The 26,907-nt window shown below is 36.0% G+C and overlaps 1 protein-coding gene across 1 annotated transcript in view; it reads left to right on the top strand.

The window, feature by feature from the left end:
- The window catches only part of LOC148944489 (uncharacterized), a 163,009-nt gene that overhangs the window by 54,423 nt on the left and 81,679 nt on the right, over positions 1-26,907 (top strand). Inside the window, exon 5 of the mRNA XM_089099940.1 lies at positions 18,109-18,221. Within this exon, the coding sequence (XP_088956066.1) occupies positions 18,109-18,221 (113 nt within the window). The remainder of the gene's footprint in view (positions 1-18,108; positions 18,222-26,907) is intronic.

Here is a 26,907-nt window from a genome sequence, read left to right as displayed (position 1 = left end):
TTGATTATGAATTGAAGTTATCAAGTATTTTGCTGTAGGTTAGGTTAGTTGAATTGAAGTTATCAATCATATTGCTTATGTTTCTTCAGTACTTGGGAGTTTAAAAAGTAAAATTTCTTGCATACCTGCAGTGCAGTGTATAATTGAGTTTTTGTTTCTCGTCTTTGTAATTTGTTCGATTATGTGTAATGCGTTGTAATTTATTTTTTGTGTGTGTTTTTTTCCTTTTTTAGTGATACTCCGTCTTTTGTACCTTTTTTTGACGGGTAATAAATAAATAAATAAATAAATAAATATTAATGTAAATGAATAAATAAATCTTAAAACGAGTGAAACTTAAATTGAATATGCAAATCAAGTTTGAATCGAATAAAAATAACTACAAACAAGAGTTTGGGTATCGTATCACTGCAGAAGCCTAAAACGTACTCTGTCATTGGCGCTTTACTGAAAACGAATTATATTACAAATGTTTTCTTTTGTACTTATTATTGAAAATAAATATTAAAATTACAGTAAAATTTTGAACTGATGAGCTTTTAGGAATTAATATCATTATGCATCAAATATTCAGTTTAATTTATTAGTTTTTTTTTCAAGATTGGTCAAGACAAATATAATTTCACTACAAGCAAAATTTGGATACTGCCCCCTTCTTTAACTGTAAAAACCTAAAGCCTTCTGCGTCATTGGTGCTTCACTGAAAACGAATTACTCGTATATTACAAATTTATTATTTTCCAGTTCTTACAGCACTGAAAATAAAAATAAAAATTACAGTGAAAAAAAAATCTTGAACTGATGGATCTTTCAACAATTAATATCATTATATATCTAATATTCAATTTGATTTTGTTTATACTTTTCAAGACTGTTCAAGACTCATATAGTTTTGCCATTTTTTTTAACTCTGTCATTTTTTGTAACTAATCGTGTTAGTTTGTTATGAAAACATTCTATGGCTTCTAGGCATTTCTATTTGAGCGGGAAACTGCACCTCAAACTTTGTGGAACATGCATTTTCTTGCATGAAACACCAAAATATAATACATTTTCGGAGTGTTCCACAACTCGCAAGCAAGTGCCATGGGTATTTTGGAATCCGCATGGTCAATTTAGGGGGTGGAGGGTAGGCTAATTCTCGTAGCAGCCCCATTCCATCATGGTATGGTTCACATTTTCACCTGGCGTCCGGACTATCATATAATCTACCAAGCATACAACTACCCCAAATCAGTATCAATAAATAAATGAAACCCATAACGAACAAAAATTGAAATAAATATTAGAGTCAAACTCAAAACGAGCATAAATTAATGTGAGTAGGGTTCAAAACCCCTATGCTTTCTAAAAGCCAGAATATAATTTGTACTTTTCTGAAAAAAAATTTAAATGAGTTTACTAAAAAAAAATCTGAGTAGGAAGGGCATAATGAATACGAAACTAGATGACTGCTGCCATCTACAATTTAGTCTAACACTGACGGGCTATAATTTATTCAAGGATTATCGATCGAGTCTAATGGGGTCAAGGTCAATTGATTTGTTGTTGTTCGTCTAGGTGTAATGGCACTGGGGTGAAGTTTGCTCATGCGCATTAACGGGGGAGAGATGTATTGATTACGTAATCGAAGGGGAGAGGATTTCCGAGAAATTGATTTGCATAATCTAGGGGAATTATTGATCTACGAAAGGGGAATTAAGAAGAATTATGGCTTCTTTGATCTTTAGGTCTGAGGGATAAATCGTCTTTAGGTCAGAGAGATAAATTGATATTCTATTTTTAAATATGGCTTCTCTGAGCCTTAGGTCAGTGTGATAAATTGATATTCTATAGAAACCATAATAATGTAGCTAGGAACATCTTAGAGATGAAGAGACTAACTCGGGAATTTTTTCCTGGGAATTTCAAATGTGACAGCGCAGGGATGCCAAATCAAAAGGAACACGATGAAATTACTTTTAGGGGATTATTTGGGCGAAACCGTTTGAGTTATTTTAGAAGATTATTTAGGGTGAAACTCTGTGGTCGTTATAATACACAAGTTCCATTTGAACAGTATTGTGAGGTCCCCTACCCCAACCCTAAGGGACCCCATCCCCCCAAAGGGCCCCCGGGCCCCCAAAGGGCCCCTCGAGCCCACAAAGGCCCCCGAGGCCCCAAAGACCCCCCCGGGCCCCAAAGCCCCCCCCCCGGGCCCCCACATTTTTTAAATAATTTTTTGAATCAATTTGTTTGCATGTCTGGGTTGGTGTTTGCAAGTTCAAGAATTTGTCTTTGTTGGTTTGTATGTCTAAAGTGCATGTCTTTCTCTGTTTGCATGTCTGAATCTATTTGTTTACATGTCTGGGTTGGTGTTTGCAAGTCCAAGAATTTGTCTTTGTTGGTTTGAATGTCTAAAGTGCCTGTCTTCCTCTGTTTGCATGTCTGAATCTATTTGTTTGCATGTCTGGGTTGGTGTTTGCAAGTACAAGAATTTGTCTTTGTTGGTTTGAATGTCTAAAGTGTCTGTCTTTCTCTGTTTGTGTGTCTGATTCTATTTGTTTGCATGTCTGGGTTGGTGTTTGCAAGTTCAAGAATTTGTCTTTGTTGGTTTGAATGTCTAAAGTGTCTGTCTTTCTCTGTTTGTGTGTCTGATTCTATTTGTTTGCATGTCTGGGTTGGTGTTTGCAAGTCCAAGAATTTGTCTTTGTTGGTTTGAATGTCTAAAGTGACTCTCGTTCTCGGTTTGTATGTCTGAATTTATTTGTTTGCATGTCTGGGTTAGTGTATGCAAGTTCAAGAATTTGTCTTTGTTAGTTTGAATGTCTAAAGTGCCTGTCTTTCTCGGTTTGTATGTCTGAATCTATTTGTTTGCATGTCTGGGTTGGTGTTTGCAAGTCCAAGAATTTGTCTTTGTTGGTTTGAATGTCTAAAGTGTCTGTCTTTCTCTGTTTTTATGTCTGATTCTATTTGTTTGCATGTCTGGGTTAGTGTTTGCAAGTCCAAGAATTTGTCTTTATTGGTTTGAATGTCTAAAGTGCATGTCTTTCTCGGTTTGTATGTCTGAATCTATTTGTTTGCATGTCTGGGTTGGTGTTTGCAAGTCCAAGTATTTGTCTTTGTTGGTTTGAATGTCTAAAGTGCATATCTTTCTCGGTTTTTATGTCTGATTCTATTTGTTTGCATGTCTGGGTTGGTTTTGCAAGTTCAAGAATTTGTCTTTGTTAGTTTGAATGTCTAAAGTGCCAAGTCCTTCTCGGTTTGTATGTCTGAATCTATTTGTTTGCATGTCTGGGTTGGTGTTTGCAAGTCCAAGTATTTGTCTTTGCTGGTTTGAATGTCTAAAGTGTCTGCTTTTCTCTGTTTGTGTGTTTGATTCTATTTGTTTGCATGTCTGGGTTGGTGTTTGCAAGTCCAACTATTTGTCATTGTTGGTTTGAATATCTAAAGTGTCTGTCTTTCTCTGTTTGTGTGTCTGATTCTATTTGTTTGCATGTCAGGGCTGGTGTTTGCAAGTCGAAGAATTTGTCATTGTTGGTTTGAATGTCTAAAGTGTCTGTCTTTCTCTGTTTTAGTGTCTGATTCTATTTGTTTGCATGTCAGGGTTGGTGTTTGCAAGTCGATGAATTTGTCTTTGTTGGTTTGAATGGCTAAAGTGTCTGTCTTTCTATGTTTGTATGTCTAATTCTATTTGTTTACATGTCTGGGTTGGTGTTTGCAAGTCCAAGTATTTGTCATTGGTGGTTTGAATGTCTACAGTGTATGTCTTTCTCTGTTTGTGTGTCTGATTCTATTTGTTTGCATGTCTGGTTTGGTGTTTGCAAGTCCAAGTATTTGTCTTTGTTGGTTTGAATGTCTAAAGTGTCTGTCTTTCTCTGTTTGTGTGTCTGATTCTATTTGTTTGTATGTCTGGGTTGTTTTTTTTAAGTACAACAATTTGTCTTTGCTGGTTTGAACGTCTAAAGTGTATGTCTTTCTCTGTTTGTGTGTCTGATTCTATTTGTTTGCATGTCTGGGTTGGTGTTTCCAAGTCTAAGTATTTGTATTTGTTGGTTTGAATGTCTAAAGTGTCTGTCTTTCTCTGCTTGTGTGTCTGATTCAATTTGTTTACATGTCTGGGTTAGTGTTTCCAAGTCCAAGTATTTGTATTTGTTGGTTTGAATGTCTAAAATGACTGTCTTTCTCTGTTTATGTGTCTGATTCTATTTGTTTGCATGTCAGGGTTAGTGTTTGCAAGTCGAAGAATTTGTCTTTGTTGGTTTGAATGTCTAAAGAGTCTGTCTTTCTCTGTTTGTATGTATAATTCTATTTGTTTACATGTCTGGGTTGGTGTTTGCAAGTCCAAGTATTTGTCATTGGTGGTTTGAATGTCTACAGTGTATGTCTTTCTCTGTTTGTGTGTCTGATTCTATTTGTTTGCATGTCTGGTTTGGTGTTTGCAAGTCCAAGTATTTGTCTTTGTTGGTTTGAATGTCTAAAGTGTCTGTCTTTCTCTGTTTGTGTGTCTTATTCTATTTGTTTGCATGTCTGGGTTGGTGTTTACAAGTCCAAGAATTTGTCTTTGCTGGTTTGAACGTCTAAAGTGTATGTCTCTCTCTGGTTGTGTGTCTGATTCTATTTGTTTGCATGTCTGGGTTGGTGTTTGCAAGTCCAAGTTTTTGTCTTTGTTGGTTTGAATGTCTAAAGTGTCTGTCTTTCTCTGTTTGTGTGTCTGATTCTATTTGTTTGCATGTCTGGTTTGGTGTTTACAAGTCCAAGAATTTGTTTTTGCTGGTTTGAACGTCTAAAGTGTCTGTCTTTCTCTGTTTGTGTGTCTGATTCTATTTGTTTGCATATCTGTTTTGGTGTTTGAAAGTCTAAGTATTTGTCCCTGTTAGTTTGAATGTCTAAAGTGTCTGTCTTTCTCTGTTTGTGTGTCTGATTCTATTTGTTTGCATGTCTGGGCTGGTGTTTGCAAGTCCAACTATTTGTCTTTGTTGGTTTGAATATCTAAAGTGTCTGTCTTTATCTGTTTGTGTGTCTGATTCTATTTGTTTGCATGTCTGGGTTGATGTTTGCAAGTCCAAGAATTTGTCTTTGTTGGTTTGAATGTCTAAAATGTCTGTCTTTCTCTGTTTACATGTCTGATTCTATTTGTTTACATGTCTGGATTAGTGTTTGCAAGTCAATAGTATTTGTCTTTGTTGGTTTGAATGTCTAAAGTGTCTGTCTTTCTCTGTTTGTTTGTCTGACTCTATTTGTTTGCATGTCTGGGTTGATGTTTGCAAGTCCAAGAATTTGTCTTTGTTGGTTTGAATGTCTTAAGTGTCTGTCTGTCTCTGTTTGTGTGTCTGATTCTATCTGAATGCATGTCTGGGTTGGTGTTTGCATGTCCAAGTATTTGTCTTTGTTGGTTTGAATGTCTAAAGTGTCTGTCTTTCTCTGTTTGTGTGTCTGATTCTTTTTGTTTGCATGTCTGGGTTGGTATTTGCAAGTCCAAGAATTTGTCATTGTTGGTTTGAATGTCTAAAGTGTCTGTCTTTCTCTGTTTGTGTGTCTGATTCTATTTGTTTGCATGTCTGGGTTGGTGTTTGCAAAGTCCAAGTATCTGTCTTTGTTGGATGGTATGTATAAAGTGTCTGTCTTTCTCGGTTTGTATGTCTGAATCTATTTGTTTGCATGTCTGGGTTGATTTTTGCAAGTCCAAGAATTTGTCTTTGTTGGTTTGAATGCCTAAAGTGTCTGTCTTTCTCTGTTTGTGTGTTTGATTCTATTTGTTTGCATGTTTAGGCTGGTGTTTGCAAGTCCAATAATTTTTCTTTGTTGGTTTGAATGTCTAAATTGTCTGTTTTTCTCTGTTTGTGTGTTTGATTCTATTTCTTTGCATGTCTGGGTTGCTGTTTGCGAGTCCAAGAATTTTTCATTGTTGGTTTGAGTTTATAAAGTGTCTGTCTTTCTCTGTTTACATGTCTGATTCTATTTGTTTGCATGTCCGGGGTTGGTGTTTGCAAGTCCAAGATTTTGTCTTTGTTGGTTTGAACGTCTAAAGTGACTGTCTTTCACTGTTTGTGTGTCCGATTGTATTTGTTTGCATGTCTGGGTCGGTGTTTGCAAGTCCAAGAATTTGTCATTGTTGGTTTGAATGTCTAAAGTGTCTGTCTTTCTCTGTTTATATGTCTGATTCTATTTGTTTGCATGTATGGGTTGGTGTTTCCAAGTTCAAGAATTTTTCTTTGTTGGTTTGTATGTCTAAGGTGCATGTCTTTCTCTGTTTGCATGTCTGAATCTATTTGTTTGCATGTCCGGGGTTTGTGTTTGCAAGTCCAAGATTTTGTCTTTGTTGGTTTGAATGTCAAAAGTGTCTGTCTTTCTCTGTTTGTGTGTCTGATTCTATTTGTATGCATGTCTGGATTGGTCTTTGCATGTCCAAGTATTTGTCTTTGTTGGTTCGAATGTCTAAAGTGACTGTCTTTCTCTGTTTGTGTGTCTGATTGTATTTGTTTGCATATCTGGGTCGGTGTTTGCAAGTCCAAGTATTTGTCATTGTTGGTTTGAATGTCTAAAGTGTCTGTCTTTCTCTGTTTATATGTCTGATTCTATTTGTTTGCATGTTTGGGTTGGTGTTTCCAAGTTCAAGAATTTTTCTTTGTTGGTTTGTATGTCTAAAGTGCATGTCTTTCTCTGTTTGCATGTCTGAATCTATTTGTTTGCATGTCTGGGTTTGTGTTTCCAAGTTCAGGAATTTGTCTTTGTTGGTTTGAATGTCTAAAGTGTCTGTCTTTCTCTGTTTGCATATCTGAATCTATTTGTTTGCATGTCCGGGGTTGGTGTTTGCAAGTCCAAGATTTTGTCTTTGTTGGTTTGAATGTCAAAAGTGTCTGTCTTTCTCTGTTTGTGTGTCTGATTCTATTTGTATGCATGTCTGGATTGGTCTTTGCATGTCCAAGTATTTGTCTTTGTTGGTTCGAATGTCTAAAGTGACTGTCTTTCTCTGTTTGTGTGTCTGATTGTATTTGTTTTCATGTCTGGGTCGGTGTTTGCAAGTCCAAGAATTTGTCATTGTTGGTTTGAATGTCTAAAGTGTCTGTCTTTCTCTGTTTATATGTTTGATTCTATTTGTTTGCATGTTTGGGTTGGTGTTTCTAAGTTCAAGAATTTTTCTTTGTTGGTTTGTATGTCTAAAGTGCATGTCTTTCTCTGTTTGCATGTCTGAATATATTTATTTGCATGTCTGGGTTTGTGTTTCCAAGTTCAAGAATTTGTCTTTGTTGGTTTGAATGTCTAAAGTGTCTGTCTTTCTCTGTTTGCATGTCTGAATCTATTTGTTTGCATGTCTGGGTTGGTGTTTGCAAGTCCAAGAATTTGTCTTTGTTGGTTTGAATGTCTAAAGTGTCTTTCATTTTCTGTTTGTGTGTCTGATTCTATTTCTTTGGATCTCTGGGTTGGTGTTTGCAAGTTCAAGAATTTGTCTTTGTTGGTTTGAATGTCTAAAGTGCCTGTCTTTCTCGGTTTGCATGTCTGAATCTATTTGTTTGCATGTCTGGGTTGGTGTTTGAAATTCCAAGAATTGGTCTTTGTCGGTTTGAATGTCTAAAGTGTCTGTCTTTCTCTGTTTATGTGTCTGATTCTATTTGTTTGCATGTCTGGGTTGGTGTTTGCAAGTCCAAGTATTTGTCTTTGTTGGTTTGATTGTCTAAAGTGCCTATCTTTCTCGGTTTGTATGTCTGATTCTATTTGTTTGCATGTCTGGGTTGGTGTTTGCAAGTTCAAGAATTTTTCTTTGTTCGTTTGAATGTCTAAAGTGCCTGTCTTTCTCGGTTTGTATGTCTGAAAATATCCTCTCAGACCTGTATAATATAAATTTCGGTGCCCTACGAGTAAAGTGCTTAAAAATGTATGTGAATTTGTTTATTAATAAAATGTATAGATACAACAATGTCTTTAAATCTTCACTTTAGATTTCTTCTTCTTCGGTGTATAGGCAACTGTCGTGAACCACTAATGCTGGTCAATCATTTGGATTCACTGTATATTGATCTTGATTGGCTGCAAAGTCAGGGTCACATTTTCTACAGTATAATGTAACTTCAGTCTTGTCATATCTCTTTGTATAGTCAATGATACTATTTGCATTCATATTATGAAATTCACGAGTTTCAATCTGTCTATTTGAAGCAATATCACATACAGTGTTTTCAAATGGTGAATCACATTCGGTAACTGCCAAATAGAAATCACTAGGTTTATAGTCATAATAGGCAGTGTCGTCACAGCGATGATGTAGAAACCAAATTGTCTTGTTACCCCAACAGTTGAATCGTAGACCAGATTCTTCCTCCCAGAATAATTTAAATCTACGACGATACCAATCTCGTAGAAATAAACTAAAATCACGTTTGGGATTCTTTCCAATCATACCGGGGTAAGTATTCTCCCACTGGTCACATTTGTCATAGTGACAATTGGAGCACAGATGTCCTCTAGGGTGAGAGTCACAAATCTCTTCAAGACATGAATTACATCCTTTAATTTGCACTGCATGGCCTCCATGTAATTTACGAGGATCACATAATTTGCACTTTTCATTATAGTCATCAATAACTGTACAATTCTCACATTGTGTCCAACTGCCAAGAGTGTACATGCATAGTGGACATGTATAGAACATTTTTTGGTTTCCGATGTCAACTCTCTCACAGCTAAAACGAAACTGATCATCCTCCTTCGATAAATTCAGGGGGGAGGTAAGGTGAGAGGAGTAACTCTGTGACGTCACCTCTTTTGAATGGTGGGGGAGCCATCTAAATTGGTTTTATGGCATTGTTTTCAAAAGTATATCTACGATATTATTCTGCTTTGCTCTAATTAATATATCAATAAATTGAGTATAAGCATTCGAGTCACGTCGTAAAAGCTTCATACAATAGTCTGATGGGGGAGAATCAGTTCTCATTATATTGCCAAGTGTTCCCCGAGAGAATATCCTGCGTTGAAGGGATAAATCGAGAAAATTATCATCCAAAATCAAATGTTTTTCCATAAACACCAGGTTCGATCTAATTCTCTCTTTCTCAAATTTATTCATTTTTCAATCCTATCACTCTGACTGCTGACTCTAGACTGACCCTGATTCGTTAGCCTAACAATCTAATAAAAAGAAAGGGAACATTTTCGATTTCGAAACAATTTTATTGTATAATTACAACAATAATAGTAGAAATGTACAATTAGCGATATAGTTTATTGTCTTCGATATGCCTCACTAATGCACTTAAAGCACATTGAAGTCGATTCACATGCGCTATATCAACTTTTGCAGCGAAGCATAATTGATCCTCCATTTTAAATTTTCTCAAGGATATCACATATCTTGCATATACTTCATCCCATTCCTGACAAAGCCGTGATCCTCTTATGATTTCCACAGCCACGTTTGGTGCTCTTGTATTATTGCTACCAACTCCACTATCAACTTCTAATAGGGTAAACATTCCACTTATCATCAGCACAAATATATCCAAATGAGTAAAGTCAAACTGTTCCCGCTCCTTGGAATTCTATTCACGCACTAATAAAAACTATAGCAAAAATCCTTTCCTTATATTCTCTGCAATCCTCTCCTGCTAATATTTCCGACTCCCTGATTGGCTTAGAAGGAGACACGTGATCCTGTTCCCGTTATCGGATCAATACATTCCCCTACCAATTATGAAATCCATTTCTCGGAAATTCTCTCCCCTCTTGTCATTGTCGATTACGAAATCAATTTCTCAGAAATCCACTTCCCCTTCGATTACGCAATCAATTTCTCGGAAATCCACTTCCCCCTCTTGTCCTAGATCAATGCATCTCTCCCCCGTTAATGCGCATGTGCAAACTTCACCCCAGTGTCATTACACCTGGACAAACAACAAATAAGTCGACCTTGAAAGAGGTGTCATTGACCCCATTAGAATCAATAAACCATGAAAACACATCAAAGTGAGAGAAATCCTGTTTTTTCATTCTAAGTGACAAAAACTATAAAAACATGCATAAATTATGTTCGTACGGGAGTAATACCTAGATCCCTACTAATGTGCATTGTCAATTTAATAGACATTTCCTGATATTTATTCCCTAAAATCTTAATTAATTTTTGTTTTCTTAAAGTTACAAAAGTGAAAATATGTCAAAGAATTGTTTTCAGTAAAGCGCCAATGACACAGTAGGTTTTAGGCTTCTACAGTGATACGATACACAAACTCTTGTTTGTGGTTATTTTTATTGGATTCAAACTTGATTTGCATATTCAGTTTAAGTTTCACTCGTTTTAAGATTTATTTATTCATTTACATTAATATATATTGTATGTTTGTTCGCATTGATTGTTTATTTAATTTCCTGTTCGTTTTAAGTTTCATTTAGACTTTAATATCAAAATATTTATTTTAGTTTTAAGCTTGATTTTCATATTCAATCTAAGCATTACTCGCTTTAAGTTCTATTTATTCATTTATATTATTACTTGTTTTATGTTTTTTCTATGATTGTTTATTTAGTTTCTGTTCGTTTTGGGTTTCATTTATTCTTTAATAGTAATTTCTGGTCGTTTTGAGTTGGAATTTTAACAGGTATTTGTATCTGCTGAGCTTAAGTTTAAAATGGCCTTTACTTTTCTTTGAAAAACTTATTTTTCGGAAAGTTTTTTTTTAATTAATCAGAGGCAACGCTGCAGAGTTGCCTATAGTAAAGGCCGTACGGCTCCAATGTTTTATTATTATTATTTATTATTATTTTTTTTCCCAGAGTCATTTCATATTAAAGGGTTTGTTGTAAACACGTAAAAAAGGTCTCATTCAATTGGAACTTATTAGTTCTAGTGCCATTTTCAATAGTCGAAAATCAACGGAGGACAGCTAGCCCCCCCCCACCCCCCGAATTCCCCCAAACACATCCAATCAAAATTTTGAGATAGCCATTTTGTTCAGCATAATGAATTCCAGATAGAAAATACATTTTTGAGGAGGACACTCCCCCACAACCCTCAGGGCAAAGGTTTTAAGTTATGCCCTTGGGGCATATAAGGTTTTTATAGAAGGTGTTGTCGTAGAAACTTCAAAACAGGTTCAATCAATTGGAAATTATAGGGCTAGTGCCCTTTTTAATAATCGAAAGTGATCGGAGTGTAACTAGCCCCCTAGAGAGTTCTAGTGCCCTTTTTAATAGTCGAAAATGATTGGAGGGCAGCTAGCCCCCCCTCCCACGCCCACCCTTCCCCCAAACACATCCAATCAAAATTTTGAGATAGCCATTTTGTTCAGCGTAGTTGATTTCCAGATAGAAAATATATTTTTGAGGAGGACACTCCCCCACAACCCTCAGGGCAAGGGTTTTAAGTTATACCCTGGGGGCGTATAAGGTTTTTATGGAAGGTGCTGTCTTAGAAACTTCAAAAAAGACTCATTCGATTGGAAATTCAAAAAGCTAGTGCCCTTTTTAATAGTCGAAAGTGATTGGAGGGCAACTAGCCCCCCCCCCCCACGCCCATCGTTCCCCCAAACACATCCAATCAAAATTTTTAGATAACTTTTTTGTTCAGCGTAGTTGATTTCCAGATCGAAAATATATTTTTGAGGAGGACATTCCCCCACCACCCTCCGGGCAAAGGTTTTAAGTTATGCCCTGGGGGTATATAAGGTTTTTATAGAAGGCGTTGTTGTAGAAACTTCAAAACAGGCTCATTCGATTGAAAATTAAGGAGCTAGTGCCCTTTTTAATAGGCGAAAATGATTGGAGGGCACCTAGCCCCCCCCACTTCCATCATTCCCCCAAACACATGCAATCAAAGTTTTGAGATAGCCATTTTTGTTCAGCGTAGTTGATTTCCACATATAAAATAAATTTTGAGGACGATACTCCCCCACAACCCTCAGGGCAAGGGTTTTAATTTATGCCTTGGAGGCATATAAGGTTTTAATAGAAGGCGTTGTCATAGAAACTTCAAAAGAGGCTCATTCGATTGGAAATTAAAGAGCTAGTGCCTTTTTTAATAGTCGAAAGGGATTTAAGTGTAACTAGCCCCCTCCCCCCCCACGCCCATCATTTCCCCAAACACATCCAATCAAAATTTTGAGATAGCCATTTTTTTCGGCGTAGGTGATTTCCAGATAGAAAATATATTTTTGAGTTGGATACTCCCCCAAAACCCTCAAAGCAAGGGTTTTAAGTTATTCCCTGGGGGCATATAAGGTTTTTATAGAAGGCGTTGTCGTAGAAACTTCAAAACAGGCTCATTCAATTGGAAATTAAAGGGATAGTGCCCTTTTTAATAGTCGAAAAGGATTGGAGGGCAACTAGCCCCCCCCACACCCATCATTTTCCCAAAAACATTCCAATCAAAATTTTGAGATAGCCATTTTGTTCAGCGTACTTGATTTTCAGACAGAAAATATATTTTTGAGGAGGACACTCCCCCACACCCCTCAGGGCAAGGGTTTTAAGTTATGCCCTGGGGGCATATAAGGTTTTTATAGAAGGCGTTGTCGTAAAAACTTCAAAACAGGCTAATTCGATTGGAAATTCAAAGGTCTAGTGCCCTTTTTAATAGTCGAAAGTAATTGGTGTTTAACTAGCCCCCCCCCCACGCCGATCATTTCCCCAAACATATCCAATCAAAATTTTGTTCAGCGTAGTTGATTTCCAGATAGAAAATATATTTTTGAGGACACTCCCCCACAACCCTCAGGGCAAGGGTTTTAAGTTATGCCCTGGGGGCATATAAGGTTTTTATAGAAGGTGTTGTCGTAGAAACTTCAAAACTGGCTCATTCGATTGGAGATTCAAGGGCTAGTGCCCTTTTTAATAGTCGAAAGTGATTGGAGTGCAACTAGCCCCCTCCCCCCGACGCCCATCATTTCCCCAAACACATCCAATCCAAATTTTGAGATAGCCATTTTGTTCAGCGTAGTTGATTTCCAGATAGAAAATATGTTTTTGAGGAGGAAACTCCCCCACAACCTTCAGGGCAAGGGTTTTAAGATATGACTTGGGGGCATACAAGGTTTTTATAGAAGGTTTTGTCGTAGAAACTTCAAAAAATGCTCATTCGATTGGAAATTCAAAGGGATAGTGCCCTTTTTAATAGTCGAAAGTAATTGGAGGGCAACTAGCTCCCCCCCCCACGCCAATTATTATCCTCCCTAACAAAAGAATCAAAAGAACCAAAAAATCATATATAGCCTATACTCTATACCGTGTGTTTTTACCTTTCTTGATTTTGCAGAGGTCAAAAATAAGTAAAACCAGTAACTTGGATCCAAATTGGATATAAAATAAGAATTTATCATTGAAACACTCTTTATTTCGTATTTTAAATGAAATCTTATAGTAAATACCAAAAATCCCCGTACTGTTTTTACATTCAAATCATAGTCAAATACGCCTTAAATTAGTCCAAAGAAATCAATAAGAATCAAAAATCAGAACTTAAGAAAATGAAGCGAAAAAAGTGAAAATTTGTAGTTTATTTAGCAGTAACAGAGATCTTTAAACTCCCCCTCCCCCAGAAGTTTCCCCCAACCGGCGGAAAATTTCCCCAGGAAAATCGCCCATGGTAAAATCTCCCAATTTTCCTTTCATAAAAACAGCCTAGACCTGAAATACTCGCGAGAATCAAGAGGTATTAAATAGAACCCCTCCCCCCTTCACCCCTTCCTTTGAACTAATTCTGTTTATACCTGAAGGCCCAATGAGAGTTAGAATGTTTTGGTATTAGCACACACCTATTAAGCATCTGCTCTCCTCCCTAACAAGGAAAGAAACAGAGTGTAAGGCAGTGGTGGATCCAGGAGAGGGGAGAGGGGGCGCCCCCCTTAACATAGTCTAAATTAATTTAGTTTACTTAATTAATGCAAGTTTGCATTAATTAAAATTGCTCCTCAAGCATTTTTATTGGATCACCCTATTTTGCACCCACCCCTAAAAAAATCCTGGATCCGCCCCTGTTGTAAGGGCACTATAAATTTTAAATTGTAATTCAGTGAACCCCGTTCCAAATTTTATGTGACCACCTCTTCCACATAAAGTGCCCCTGGAAAAATCAATCAGTATTAATCCATTGAACCCTTAATGGCTCTTTGCTTAGGTAACACTAAAGTATTGCTTCTGACCTACAAAGTTGAGTAGAAACTTCAGCTTGCATTTTTATGAACATTCGATATTATCTGAGGGAATATGTTTGCGGGAAGATATTCCACGGCTGGGTGGACCCTACCGTGGGGGCACGGTCAGCAGGAAAGTAAATGGTCTTGGAGGGGGGAGGACTACCCCAGGGGTGGGTTCTCCAAATGTGAATTATTCAGGGAGTGGCCGACTAAACCCTCTCAATAATATTCTAAATTTTACATCTGAAAGTAATAAGAATAAAGAATAAACTGAAATGTCAGAGATAGCACTTCAGGTTCCTTTAGACGATTGTTTTCGTGTCTTTTGAAAAAAAGACATTTTCAAAAGACAGATTATTTTCATTTGTATAACTTTCTCTGTGGCTGCTCAATTATGCATGTGAGGGGGGAGACTTCCCCTCACCACTGTTTACGCTAAGGTTTGCCCTTTTTCCCCACCCCTTTCTTTGAACTAATTCTGTTTATACCTGAAGGTCGAATGAGAATTAATATGTTTTGGTATTAACAAACACTTATTAGGCATCTGCTCTCCTCCCTAACAAGGTAAAAACAGAGTGTAAGGCAGTGGCGGATCCAGGGGAGGGGACACTCCCCTACAATCCTCAAGGCAAGGATTTTAAGTTAAACCCTGGGGACATATAACGTTTTTATAGAAGGCGGTGTCGTAGAAACTTCAAAAAAGGCTCATTCGATTGGATATTCAAAGGGCTAGTGCCCTTTCTAATAGTCGAAATAAATTGATGGCAACAAACCCCCCTCTCACGCCCACCTTTTCCCCAAACACATCCAATCAAAATTTTGAGACAGCCATTTAATTAAATATGGTTTTAAGTTCTGGAAATTAGGTCTTTGAGGATGACAACTCCCCCACAGCCCTCAGGGCAAGGGTTGTAATTTAAGGATTCTCCGAATCCTTCCCATTATTTCTTATGGAAGGGATGCTCGTATAAACTTTAGAGAGGGCTCATTTGACTGAAAATTAAAAGTTTTTCTTCACTTTTTGAGAGTCAAAAGAGATTGGAGGTTAACTAGCCCCCCTCCTCCAAGCCATAAATGCATCAGATAAAAATTTTGAGACAGACATTTTGTTAAAATAGTTCAAAGTTCTGATAACAAAAAACTCCGGTGTAAACACAGCCCACCAGGGCCCGGGGGTAGGCGTTTTAAGTTATGCCCTGGGGCATAAACTTATTAAGGGGGGTTTATAACTTATGGGAAGTGGTTTTGGGTTTTGTATGGGAAGAACACATAGGAAATCTAATATAATTATCCAATTATAAGGTTAAAATACATACTCTGTGATAGATGCAAAATTGCTTTCGCACACAAAATCCTATTAAGGTCAATTCCAAACAGTCGTGATCTTTTTGTGTCAGCAAGTGAAATGGTCTAAAATCCCCGATTGGAGCTATTTTTTCAATCCATTCATTGCTGTCAATCGTTGTCCACAAGTTATGCAAGCTGTCTATTGTTCATATATAAGGTTTTTATCAAAGAGGTAATCGTATAGACTTTGAAAAAGCCTTATTCGATTTAAATTGAAAGTTCTAGATCTGTTTTTTAAAGTCAAGAATAATCGGACAGTAAGTACCCCCCCCTCCATGCCATAAAAACTTGAAACTTTTTGCAATCAAAAACAAACAAAAATTAATTAAAAAAAACTTTTTAATTAATTAATTAATTAATTAAAAATTAATTTTTAATTAAAAAAACAATTCTTTGAAATATTTTCACTTTTGTAAATTTAAGAAATCAAAAATTAATTAAGATTTTAGGGAATAAATATCAGCATATGTATATTAAATTGACAATGCAGATTTTTTTCAGTAAACTCATTTGAATTTTTTTTTCAGTAAAGTACAAATTATATTCTGGCTTTTAGAAAGCATAGGGGTTTTCGAACTCTACTCAGATTAATTTATGCTCGTTTTGAGTTTGAATCTAAAATTTATTTAAATTTTTGTTCTGTTTTGGGTTTCATTTATTTATTGATACTGATATGGGGTAGTTGTATGCTTGGTAGATTATATGATAGTCCGGACGCCAGGTGTTGAAAATTTAAATTCTACCACAACGTAATGGGGCTGCAAAGAGAATTAGCCTACCCTCCACCCCCTAAATTGACCATGCGGATTCAAAAATACCAACGGCACTTGCTTGCGAGTGATGGAACACTCCGAAACTTGACATTTTATTATATTTCGGTGTTTCATGCAAGAAAATGCATGTTCCACAAAGTTTGAGGCGCAGTTTTCCGCTGAAATAGAAATGCCTAGAAGCCATAGAATGTTTTCATAACAAACTAACAAGATTAGTTAGAAAAAATGGCAGAGTTAAAAAAAAATGGCAAAACTATATGAGTCTTGAACAGTCTTGGAAAGTATAAACAAAATCAAATTGAATATTAGATATATGATGATATTAATTGTTGAAAGATCCATCAGTTCAAGATTTTTTTTAACTGTAACTTTTATTTTCATTTTCAATGCTGTAAGAATTGGAAAAGAATAAATTTGTAATATAGGAGAAATTCGTTTTCAGTGAAGCACCAATTACGTAGAAGTCTTTAGGTTTTTGCAGTTAAAGAAGGGGGCAGTATCCAAATTTTGCTTGTTGTGAAATTATATTTGTCTTGACCAATATTGAAAAGAACTAATAACGTAAACTTAATATTTGACGTATAATTATTTTGATTTCTGAGAGATAATCGTTTCAAAATTTTACTGTAAGTTTTATATTTATTTTCAATAATAACCACGAAAGAAAAAATTTTTAATATAATTCTTTTTCAGTAAATTACCAATTACGCGGTAGTTTTAAGGCCTCTTCTATTAGACGACTTCCAAACTTTTGTGTGTCGTTATTTTTATTCGATCCAAACTGGATTTCCATATTCTTTTTAAGTTTCACTCGTTTTAAGATTTATTTATTCATTTACATTAATATATATTGTATGTTTTTCGCATTGATATTTTATTTAATTTCTGTTCGTTTTAAGTTTCATTTATACTTTAATAGCAAAACATTTGTTTTCGTTTTAAGCTTGATTTCATATTCAATCTAAGTATTACTCGCTTTAAGATCTATTTATTCATTTATATTATTACTTGTTGTATGTTTTTTGCTATGATTGTTTATTTAATTTCTGTTCGTTTTGGGTTTCATTTATTCTTTAATAGTAATTTCTAGTCGTTTGAGTTTGAATTTTAACAGGTATTCGTATCAACTGAGCTTAAGTCTAAAATGGCCTTTACTTTTCTTTGAAAAACTTATTTTTTTGGAAAGTTTTTTTTTTAATTAATATCAGGTAAGGATCAGACGCGCCACCAAAACGCCATTTAGTATCCTTCAGCTTTATTTTGCTACTATTCAAGAATGGAGTGACAAATTGGAAAGCAAATGACATAATACAAATAAGAAGAAATAACACATTGAGATTTTAAAGCTTTTATCTTAGTAGCAAAAACTTATTTGGGTAAAAAATAAGTTGGCTTCTGGAGCCCAATTCTATTTTGCGAAACAGTGTGCTGCAATGAGCATTTTGATCTGCTTTAATTTTAGACGTGGTCATTACCATTTTTAGATTCATTTTTGTCCCCTTCATTAGTAATACAAAATTTTTCGAGCATAAATATTTAAAATAAATGGAATCTGGAAACAATGAAATGGAATCTTTTGTGCCATATAATGCCAAGAAGTTCATTTTTAATTTAATAAAATATTTAAGTTTTACACTGAAATGTGTATTTGCTACATGGTTTAATAACAAAAGTTGTGCAACCAGCAGTGATGTTGAAAAAAACGGGGGATAACTTAGAGGCCTGGTTTTCGCACTGTAATAAAGACCTCGATAAAGACAATCTTGATATTTTTCAATACCCTTGGACGGTTTAGAAATCTGGAATGTCGCTTTGAAGGATTTTGACGTGTAATGATTCTGAGCTAGGGTTGTGACTTCAGTTTAATTCTTCTTTTTTTTCAGAAACCAATCTTCCGATATATACATAAAATTACTTGGTGAAAATGACAGAAAGATCACTGAACTTGTTTACGGAAGGGAGTATAAGCTGCGCGTCGGCATGACAAACCCAGATGGTAAGTTAGGATCCACAGGCACAAAATATAATTTAAAATTCAATTTCCAAACAAGTTCGTTGTTATTCGTCCAATCTTCCAATTATCGAATGATTTAATTATTTCCTTGGTTTTTAAAATACAACCTCTACTACTCCCTGAAAGTCTAACATCCGTATCTCAAGAAGAACTAACTTTGTTTAGCAGCATATTTAAGAAATACAAAATCAGGGAACTAAAAAATGGTCCCAACATAGTCGTACCGTTTTCTAGCTATTTTTTTTTTATCTATATGCTTAGTTAAATCCTTAGAAGAATAAAACCTAATTTCAGTAATTTGCGCTGAGATGGAGATTTGGCAGAGGGAGAGAGTGTGTGCTAGAGAGAGAGAGAGAGAAAGAGTGCACTGGATTCCCCTCCCGCCCATTATCCGGTTGATTTTGCTAAAAAGGGCAGAAATCAGGTAGAGAAAAACGAATATGTCATCTAATTCTCCATTCAAAGTTCATCTCAAGCATTACAATAACTGCCATTGTGACAGCGTCCAGCCCCCCTCCACCCTAGGGGGGCAGATATAGCCCTAGGCGATGCAATATAGTTTTTGATTTTGTTTCTTTTTTTTGCAAATTAGTACCATGAACCAACTGTTGGTAAGAAATAGGCATAAAAAATCTTCACAAATCCATAAAATCAGAAACTTTTGTATATAGCATAGGAATTTACCTGGCTCGATTGATGGGGGTTGCGCTAGAATGCTAATGCAACAGTGGGATCATAACATTTGGAACGATCATTAAACGGAGAATCGAACGATATGTAAAATTAGCCCAACATCCTAGAGTTGGGTGGAACTCCTTACGTATCAGAATGGGCTAAGTATTTTTTATGTGGATGAAATCATGCACAATGGAATCCTCCTGGGGGAGGAGAGGGGGAAAAATACCCCAAGTTTTTTTTAAATACATTTTCAGAATGTGACTAGGGGTATCGTTTTGACCTGACCGTCCGAGAGCACCCCTGTCCTCCTCCTCCGGGTGTAAAGATGCATATAGACCGATTTAACCTTTGGTCTTGCAAATTTGTTTATTTACATTTTTAGAAAACCTTTTTGGTTGCCTTAAATTCAAAAAAAAAAAAAAAAAAAAAAAAAAATGCCAGCTCTCTCCGAAGCGTTATCATAGTCACGGGCAAAACAACAGTATGTAACTATTATGGCTTTTTTTTTTTTAATACTTTTTTTAGCTTTGTCTTATATTTCCAGTAACAAAACGTTACTACCGACAACAATTGGGCTTAAACCGTATGCTCTATCAACAATCCTTGTCCTGCAAAGCACTGTACTTTTCTTAACAAGAGCGTAAAAACGTTGTTTTCGTGGCCACAAATTTCATCAGCTTGTCAATTAAGTATACCGTAAGCGAAGATCGCAATTAAGTTTATAAACCACCTTAAACTTTAAGCATAATTTCTTTTTTTAACTCTTGACGGAACTAAGCCCAGGAAGTTAATTTCTATTGAGATTTGACAATCACTGATTAATGGTTTTCAAGCAAAAATTAATTTGACATTAAAAATAAAGTACGTAAACAACTAGTCAGTATAAACGCCACGCGACAAAAAGACTGGTCATGCCTTCTAGTCTAGGTATTAAGACTGTTGCTGTCGGTTCCGGGGAACAAAAAGAGCGCATTTCAGTGCAAAAGCTGAATAAAGACATTCCTGCTTCCGATTTTGCCATTTATAGGATATTTATAAGTTATTTATAATTTATACGAATCTGTTGAGTAAAAATAGAAAACAGAGCCTAAGGTCATCAAAATTTTGCACTGACCCCTTCCCAAGATCCTAGATCGGCCGCTGCGATCTAAGCTACTTTTTGGACATGGACACTGCCTGTGGTAGCTGCAATAGAAGTAGTAACCAAGATTCCATTTTGCGCGAAGCTATAGCAATTCCCATGTTATTTGCTTGCCTGTATAGGACCATGCTATTTGCTTGCCTGCTATTTAGGTCATTGACTTACCAAGGCCAACCGGACCGGTTTCTGGTGGGTATAGTCTGGTTTGGTAGGTACAATCTGGTTAGGTGGGTATAATCTGGTTTGGTGGGTACAATCTGGTTTGGTAGGTACAATCTGGTTAGGTGGGTATAATCTGGTTTGGTTCAAGTTTTTCTGACACAATTCACCGGATTTCTAATTCACGGTATACATGACCGGCGCGTTTTGTTTAGCTGCCAATATAATCTATTATTTTATTCCAGTTTTTCTAAACCAGTATTGTCTATAACTTAAATTACGTAGACAATTAACGATATTAATTAATGTTTTGAATAATAGGAGTGTGAATGATTCTAATTAGTAATTGGATTGTATGACGGTGGAGAAAAAAAGGATTAAACTGATTAACAGTTAAGGTAACCCCGAAGGGGTTGTTAACTCAGGCAATTTGTTACTTGACCTAGCTTTACCTCTCCTATGTGGTCTGTATAATACAAAAGTAACGTTTTAAAATTTTTGACAATTTAAAATCAGATCTACGAGGCACTTCGTCCACCAATTTTGGAGGGACATGACTGGGAAGTAGAGGAGGAGGGGGAGTAAATTTTGGGGGTATAACCAGTACCATTCATTACGATCATAGCTCTATGTCGACTCGTTTTAAATACTTCAGCTTGTCTATTCATTTGTGTTAAATAAAAATCTTGAATCTGGAAAATGAAAAAATAAGTATTTAAACAAAATGTACGATGCTGCTAATTAAGGACTAGTAGACTACACTCAGAATTGTTTGCATGAGGGGCCTGTCTGTGTCTCTTTGAGCTGTTTGTGTCTCTTGAGGCTGTGTGTGTCTCTTTGGGCTGTTTGTCTCTTTGAGCTGTTTGAGTCTGTTGGGTGTGTGTGTGTTTCTCTTTGGGCTGTGTGAGTCTGTTTGGTGGGTTTGAGTCTGTGGTTGCTGGGTAGGTCCCTTTGGTATATGTGTGTTTCTTTGGGTTGTGTGCGTCTCTTTTGGCTGTGTTTCTCTACGTACTGTTTGAGTATTTTTGATCTGTTTAAGTAGGTATTGATTATTTGAGTATTTTCGGTGCTATTTTTGTCTCTGGGCTTCTGTCTCTTTGGGCTGTTTGTGTTTCTTTGGGCTATGTGTGTCTCTTTGGGCTGTTTGAGTCATTTTGGTCTGTGTGTCTTTCTTTTGGCTGTTTGTGTCTCGTAGGGGTCGTGTGTGCCTCTTTGGGCTTTGTGTGTCTCTTTGGGGCGTTTGAATCTTATGGTCTGTGTGTGTCTGTATGGGCTATGGGTGTTTTTTGTCTCTTTGGGCTGTGTGTGTGTCTCTTTGGGCTTTGTGTGTCTCTTCGGACTGTGTATGTCTCTTTAGCCTGTGTGTGTGTGTCTCGCTGGGCTGTGTGTGTCTCTTTAGGCTGTGTGTCTCTTTGGGCAGTTTGAATCTTTTTGGTCTGTGTGTGTCTCTTTTGGCTGTTTGTGTCGTTTTGGGCTTTGTATGTCTCTGTTGGATGTGTGCGTCTCTTTGGGCTGTGTGCGTCTCTTTGAGCTGTATGTGTCTCTTGGGATGTTTGAGTCATTTTGGTCTGTGTGTGTTTCTTTTGGCTGTTTGTGTCTCTTATAGGCCATGTGTGTCTCTTTGTGCAATGTGTGTCTCTTTGGGGTGTTTGAATCTGTTTGTTATGTATGTGTATGTATGGGCTTTTTTTGTCTCTTTGGGCTGTGTGTGTGTGTCTATTTGGGCTTTGTGTGTCTCTTCGGACTGTGTGTATGTCTCTTTAGCCTTTGTGTGTGTATTTGGGCTGTGTGTGTCTCTATAGTATGTGTATATCTTTGTGAAGTTTGACTCTTCATTGTGTGTGTTTTACTCTTTTGGCTGACTGTGTCGTGTTTTGCTTTTTGGCTTTTTGTTTCGTGTTTGGCTTTTTGTGTCTCTGTTGGATGTGTTTGTCTCTTTGGGCCGCGTGCATCTCTTTTAGCTGTATGTTTCTCTTGGGATGTTTGAGTAATTTTTGTCTGTGTGTGTTTATTTTGGCTGTTTTTGTCTCTTAGAGGCCATGTGTGTCTCTTTGGGCAATGTGTGTCTCTTTAAGGTGTTTGAATCTTTTTGGTATGTATGTGTCTGTATGGGCGTTTTTTGTATATTTTGGGTGGGTGTGTGTGTCTATTTTGGCGTTTTGTTTATATTCGGACTGTTTGTATTTCTCTTTATCCTGTGTGTGTCTCTTTGGGCTGTGTGTGTCTCTTTAGGCTGTGTGTCTCTTTGGGCAGTTTGAATCTTTATGGTCTGTGTGTGCTTCTTTTGGCTGTTTGTGTCGTTTTGGGCTTTTTGGCTTTTTGTGTCGTTTTGAGCTTTGTGTGTCTCTGTTGGATGTGTGCGTCTCTTTGGCCCGCGTGCATCTCTTTGAGCTGTATGTGTCTCTTGGGATGTTTGAGTCATTTTGGTCTGTGTGTGTTTCTTTTGACTGTTTGTGTCTCTTAGAGGCCAAGTGTGTCTCTTTGGGCAATGTGTGTCTCTTTGGGGTGTTTGAATCTTTTTGGTATGTATGTGTCTGTATGGGCGTTTTTTGTGTCTTTGGGCTGTGTGTGTTTCTCTCTTTGGGCTTTGCGTGTCTCTTCGGACTGTGTGTATGTCTCTTTAGCCTGTGTATGTCTCTTTGGGCTGTGTGTGTCTCTTTAGGCTGTGTGTCTCTTGTGGCAGTTTGAATCTTTATGGTCTGTGTGTGCCTCTTTTGGCTGTTTGTGTCGTTTTCGGCTTTGTGTCTCTCTGTTGGATGTGTGCGTCTCTTTGGGCCGTGTGCGTCTCTTTGAGCTGTATGTGTCTCTTTGGGCTGTGTGTGTCTCTTTGTGATGTGTGTGTCTCTTTAGGCTGTATGTGTCTCGTTGGACTGTGTGTCTTTTTGGGGTGTTTGAGTCTTTTTGGTCTGTTTGTGTCTTTTTGGGGTTTTTGTATCATTTAGGTGTGTATGTGTCTCATTGGGTTGTGTTTCTCTTTGGGCTGTCTGTGTCTCTTTGAGCTGTTTGTGTCTATTGGTGTTGTGAGTGTGTCTTTGGGCTGTGTGTCTCTTTGGGCTGTTTGAGTCTTTTTTTGGTCTGTTTGTGTGTCTATTTGGGCTGTTTGTGTCTTTTGGGTCGGTGTTTGTCTCTTTGGGGTGTGTGTGTCTCTTTGGGCTGTGTGTGTTTCTTTGGGCTGTGTGTGTCTCTTTGGGCTGTGTGTCTCTTTGGGCTGTTTGAGTCTTTTTGATCTGTTTGTGTCTCTTTGGGCTGTTTGAGTCTTTTTTTGGGCTGTGTTTGTCTCTTCGGGCTGTTTGTGTCTCTTTGGGCTGTTTGTGTTTCTTTGGGCTGTGTGTGTCTCTTTGGGCTGTTTGAGTCATTTTGGTCTGTGTTTGTTTCTTTTGACTGTTTGTGTCTCTTAGGAGTCATGTGTGTCTCTTTGGGCTATGTGTGTCTCTTTGAGGTGTTCGAAACTTTTTGGTCTGTATGTGTCTCTTTGGACTTTGTGTGTCTCTTAGGGCTGTCTGTGTCTCTATAGCCCGTGTGTGTCTCTATGGGCTGTTTGTGTTTCTTTGGGCTATGTGTGTCTCTTTGGGGTGTTTGAGTCATTTTGCTCAATGAGTGTTTCTTTCGGCTGTTTGTGTCTCTTAGGAGCCATGTGTGTCTCTTTGAGCTTTTTTGGGGTGTCTTAGTCTTTTTGGTCTGTATGTGTCTCTTTGGGCTGTTTGAGTCTTTTAGGTCTGTGTTTGTCTCTTTGGGTTGTGTTTCTCTGTGGGCTGTCTGTGTCTCTTTGAGGTGTGTGTGTCTCTTGTGGCTGTGTTTGTCGCTTTGGGGTGTGTGTGTCTGTGTGGTGTGTGTGTGTGTTTGTTCTGTTTGTGTGTCTATTTGGTCTGCTTGTGTCTGTTTGGTCTGTGTGTGTTTCTTTGGGTTGTTTGTGTCTCTTTGGGCTGTGCGTGTTTCTTTGGGCTTTGTGTGTCTCTTTGGGCTGTGTGTCAATACGTTTAAGCAATAAATATCTTTAAGCTTAACCCGTCTTTATTCTTTAGAATAGTTCTATTGTAAGCAAGTAACAAACTTTTTCCTGAAGTCACCTCTTGGATACACAATGCTGAAACTTCATTTAAGAAACTATGAAAAAATTGTAAGTAAGTAAGTAACAAGTTCTTTTTTGAAGTCACCTCTTGGATACACAATACAGAAATTTCATTAAAAAAATTATGAAAAAATTGTAAGTAAGTAGAGTCTTTTTGGTCTGTGTTTGTCTCTTTGGGCTGTTTGTGTCTCTTTGGGCTGTGTGTGTTTCTTTGGGCTGTGTGTGTCTCTTTGGGCTGTGTGTGTTTCTTTGGGCTTTGTGCGTCTCTATTGGGCTATGTGTCAATACGTTTAAGCAATAAATATCTTTAAGCTTAACCCGTCTTTATTCTTTAGAATAGTTCTATTGTAAGCAAGTAACAAACTCTTTCCTGAAGTCACCTCTTGGATACACAATGCAGAAACTTCATTTAAGAAACTATGAAAAAATTGTAAGTAAGTAAGTAACAAATTCTTTCTTGAAGTAACCTCTTGGATACAAACTCTTAATTGTTTTCACGACTTAGATAAACGATGTAGAAATTTAATTCAAGAAATTATGAAGAAATTCTCAGTAAGTAACAATTTCTTTCTTGAAGTCAACTCTTGGATACACAATATGGAAATTTCATTCAAGAAATTATGAAAATATTTGTAAGTAAGTAACAAACTCTTTTTTGATTTCACCTCTTGGATATACAGTACAGATACTTCATTCAAGAAATTATGAAAAAATCGCAAGTAAGTAACTTTTTTTTTCTTTATCACAAACAATTTTCACTTAGCTATACGATATAGAAATTTAATTCATGAAATTATGAGAAAATTCTCAGTAAGTAACAATTTCTTTTTTGAACTCAACTCTTGTATACAAAATATGGAAATTTCATTAAATAATTTTATTACTTACATACACGATCTATAAATTATATTCAAGAAATTATGAAAAAATTCTCAGTAAGTAACAATTTCTTTCTCGAAGTCAACTCTTGGATACACAATACGGAAATTTCATTTAAGAAATTATGTAAAAATTGTAAGCAAGTAACAAACCCTTTCCAGAAATCACCTCTTGGATACACAATGCAGAAACTTCATTTAAGAAACTATGAAAAAATTGTAAGTAAGTAACAAATTCTTTCTTGAAGTCACCTCTTGGATACACAATACAGAAATTACATTAAAGAAATTATGAAAAAATTGTAAGTAAGTAGCAAATTCTTTCTTGAATTCACCTGCTGGATAAACGAAAAGACATTTCGTTCAAGAATTTATGACAAAATTCTAGGTAAGTAACAAACTCTTAATGGTTTTCACGACTTAGATATACGACGTAGAAACTTAATTCAAGAAATTATGAAGAAATACTCAGTAAGTAACAATTTCTTTCTTGATGTCAACTCTTGGTTACACAATACGGAAATTTCATTAAATAAGTTATGAAAATATTTGGAAGTAATTAACAAACTCTTTTTTTTTATTTCAACTCCTGGATATACAGTACAGATACTTCATTCAAGAAATTATGAAAAAATCGCAAGTAAGTAACTTTTTTTTTCTCTTTATCATTTCGTTCAAGAAATTATGACAAAATTCTAAGTAAGTAACAAACTCTTAATTGTTTTCACGACTTAGATATACGATGTAGAAATGTAATTCGAGAAATTATGAAGAAATTCTCAGTAAGTAACAATTTCTTTCTTGAAGTCAACTCTTGGATACACAATACGGAAATTTCATTCAAGAAATTATGAAAATATTTTTATGTAAGTAACAAACTATTTATTGATTTCACCTCTTGGAAATATAGTACAGATAATTCATTATAGAAATAGTGAAAAAATAGCAAGTAATTAAATTTTTTTTTATCTTTATAAATAAAAATTTTCACTTAGCTACACGATGTAGAAATTTAATTCAAGAAATTATGAGAAAATTCTCAGTAAGTAAAAATTTCTTTCTTGAACTCAACTCTTGGATACACAATATGGAAATTTAATTCAAAAATTTCATGACTTAGATACACGATGTAGAAATTTAATTCAAAAAATTATTAAAAAATTCTCAGTAAGTAACAATTTCTTTCTCGAAGTCAACTCTTGGATACAAAATACTAAAATTTCATTTAAGAAATTATGAAAAAATTTTAAGCAAGTAACAAACTCTTTCCTGAAGTCACCTCTTGGATACACAATGCAGAAACTTCATTTAAGAAACTATGAAAAAATTGTATGTAAGTAACAAATTCTTTCTTGAAGTCACCTCTTGGATACACAATACAGAAATTTTATTAAAGAAATTATGAAAAAATTGTAAGTAAATAGCAAATTCTTTCTTGAATTCACCTGCTGGATAAACGAAAAGACATTTTGTTCAAGAAATTATGACAAAATTCTAAGTAAGTAACAACCTATTAATTGTTTTCACGACTTAAACATACAACTTATAAATTTAGTTCAAGAAATTATGAAGAAATTCTCAGTAAGTAACAATTGTTACCTTGAAGATAAATCTTGGAAAAACGTTACAGAAATTTCATTCAATAAATTATAAAATTATTTGTAAGCAAGTAACAACCTCTTTTTATTTATTTCTTCTCTTGGATATAGAGTACAGATACTTCATTCAAGAAATTATGAAAAA

This window comes from Artemia sp. Qi Xiang Cuo, chromosome 14 (genome assembly GCF_049724085.1).
Source record: "Artemia sp. Qi Xiang Cuo chromosome 14, ASM4972408v1, whole genome shotgun sequence".
Lineage (NCBI taxonomy): Eukaryota > Metazoa > Arthropoda > Branchiopoda > Anostraca > Artemiidae > Artemia > Artemia sp. Qi Xiang Cuo.
Note: the sequence above shows the minus strand (reverse complement) of the source record. Positions and strands in the feature narration are given on the sequence as shown.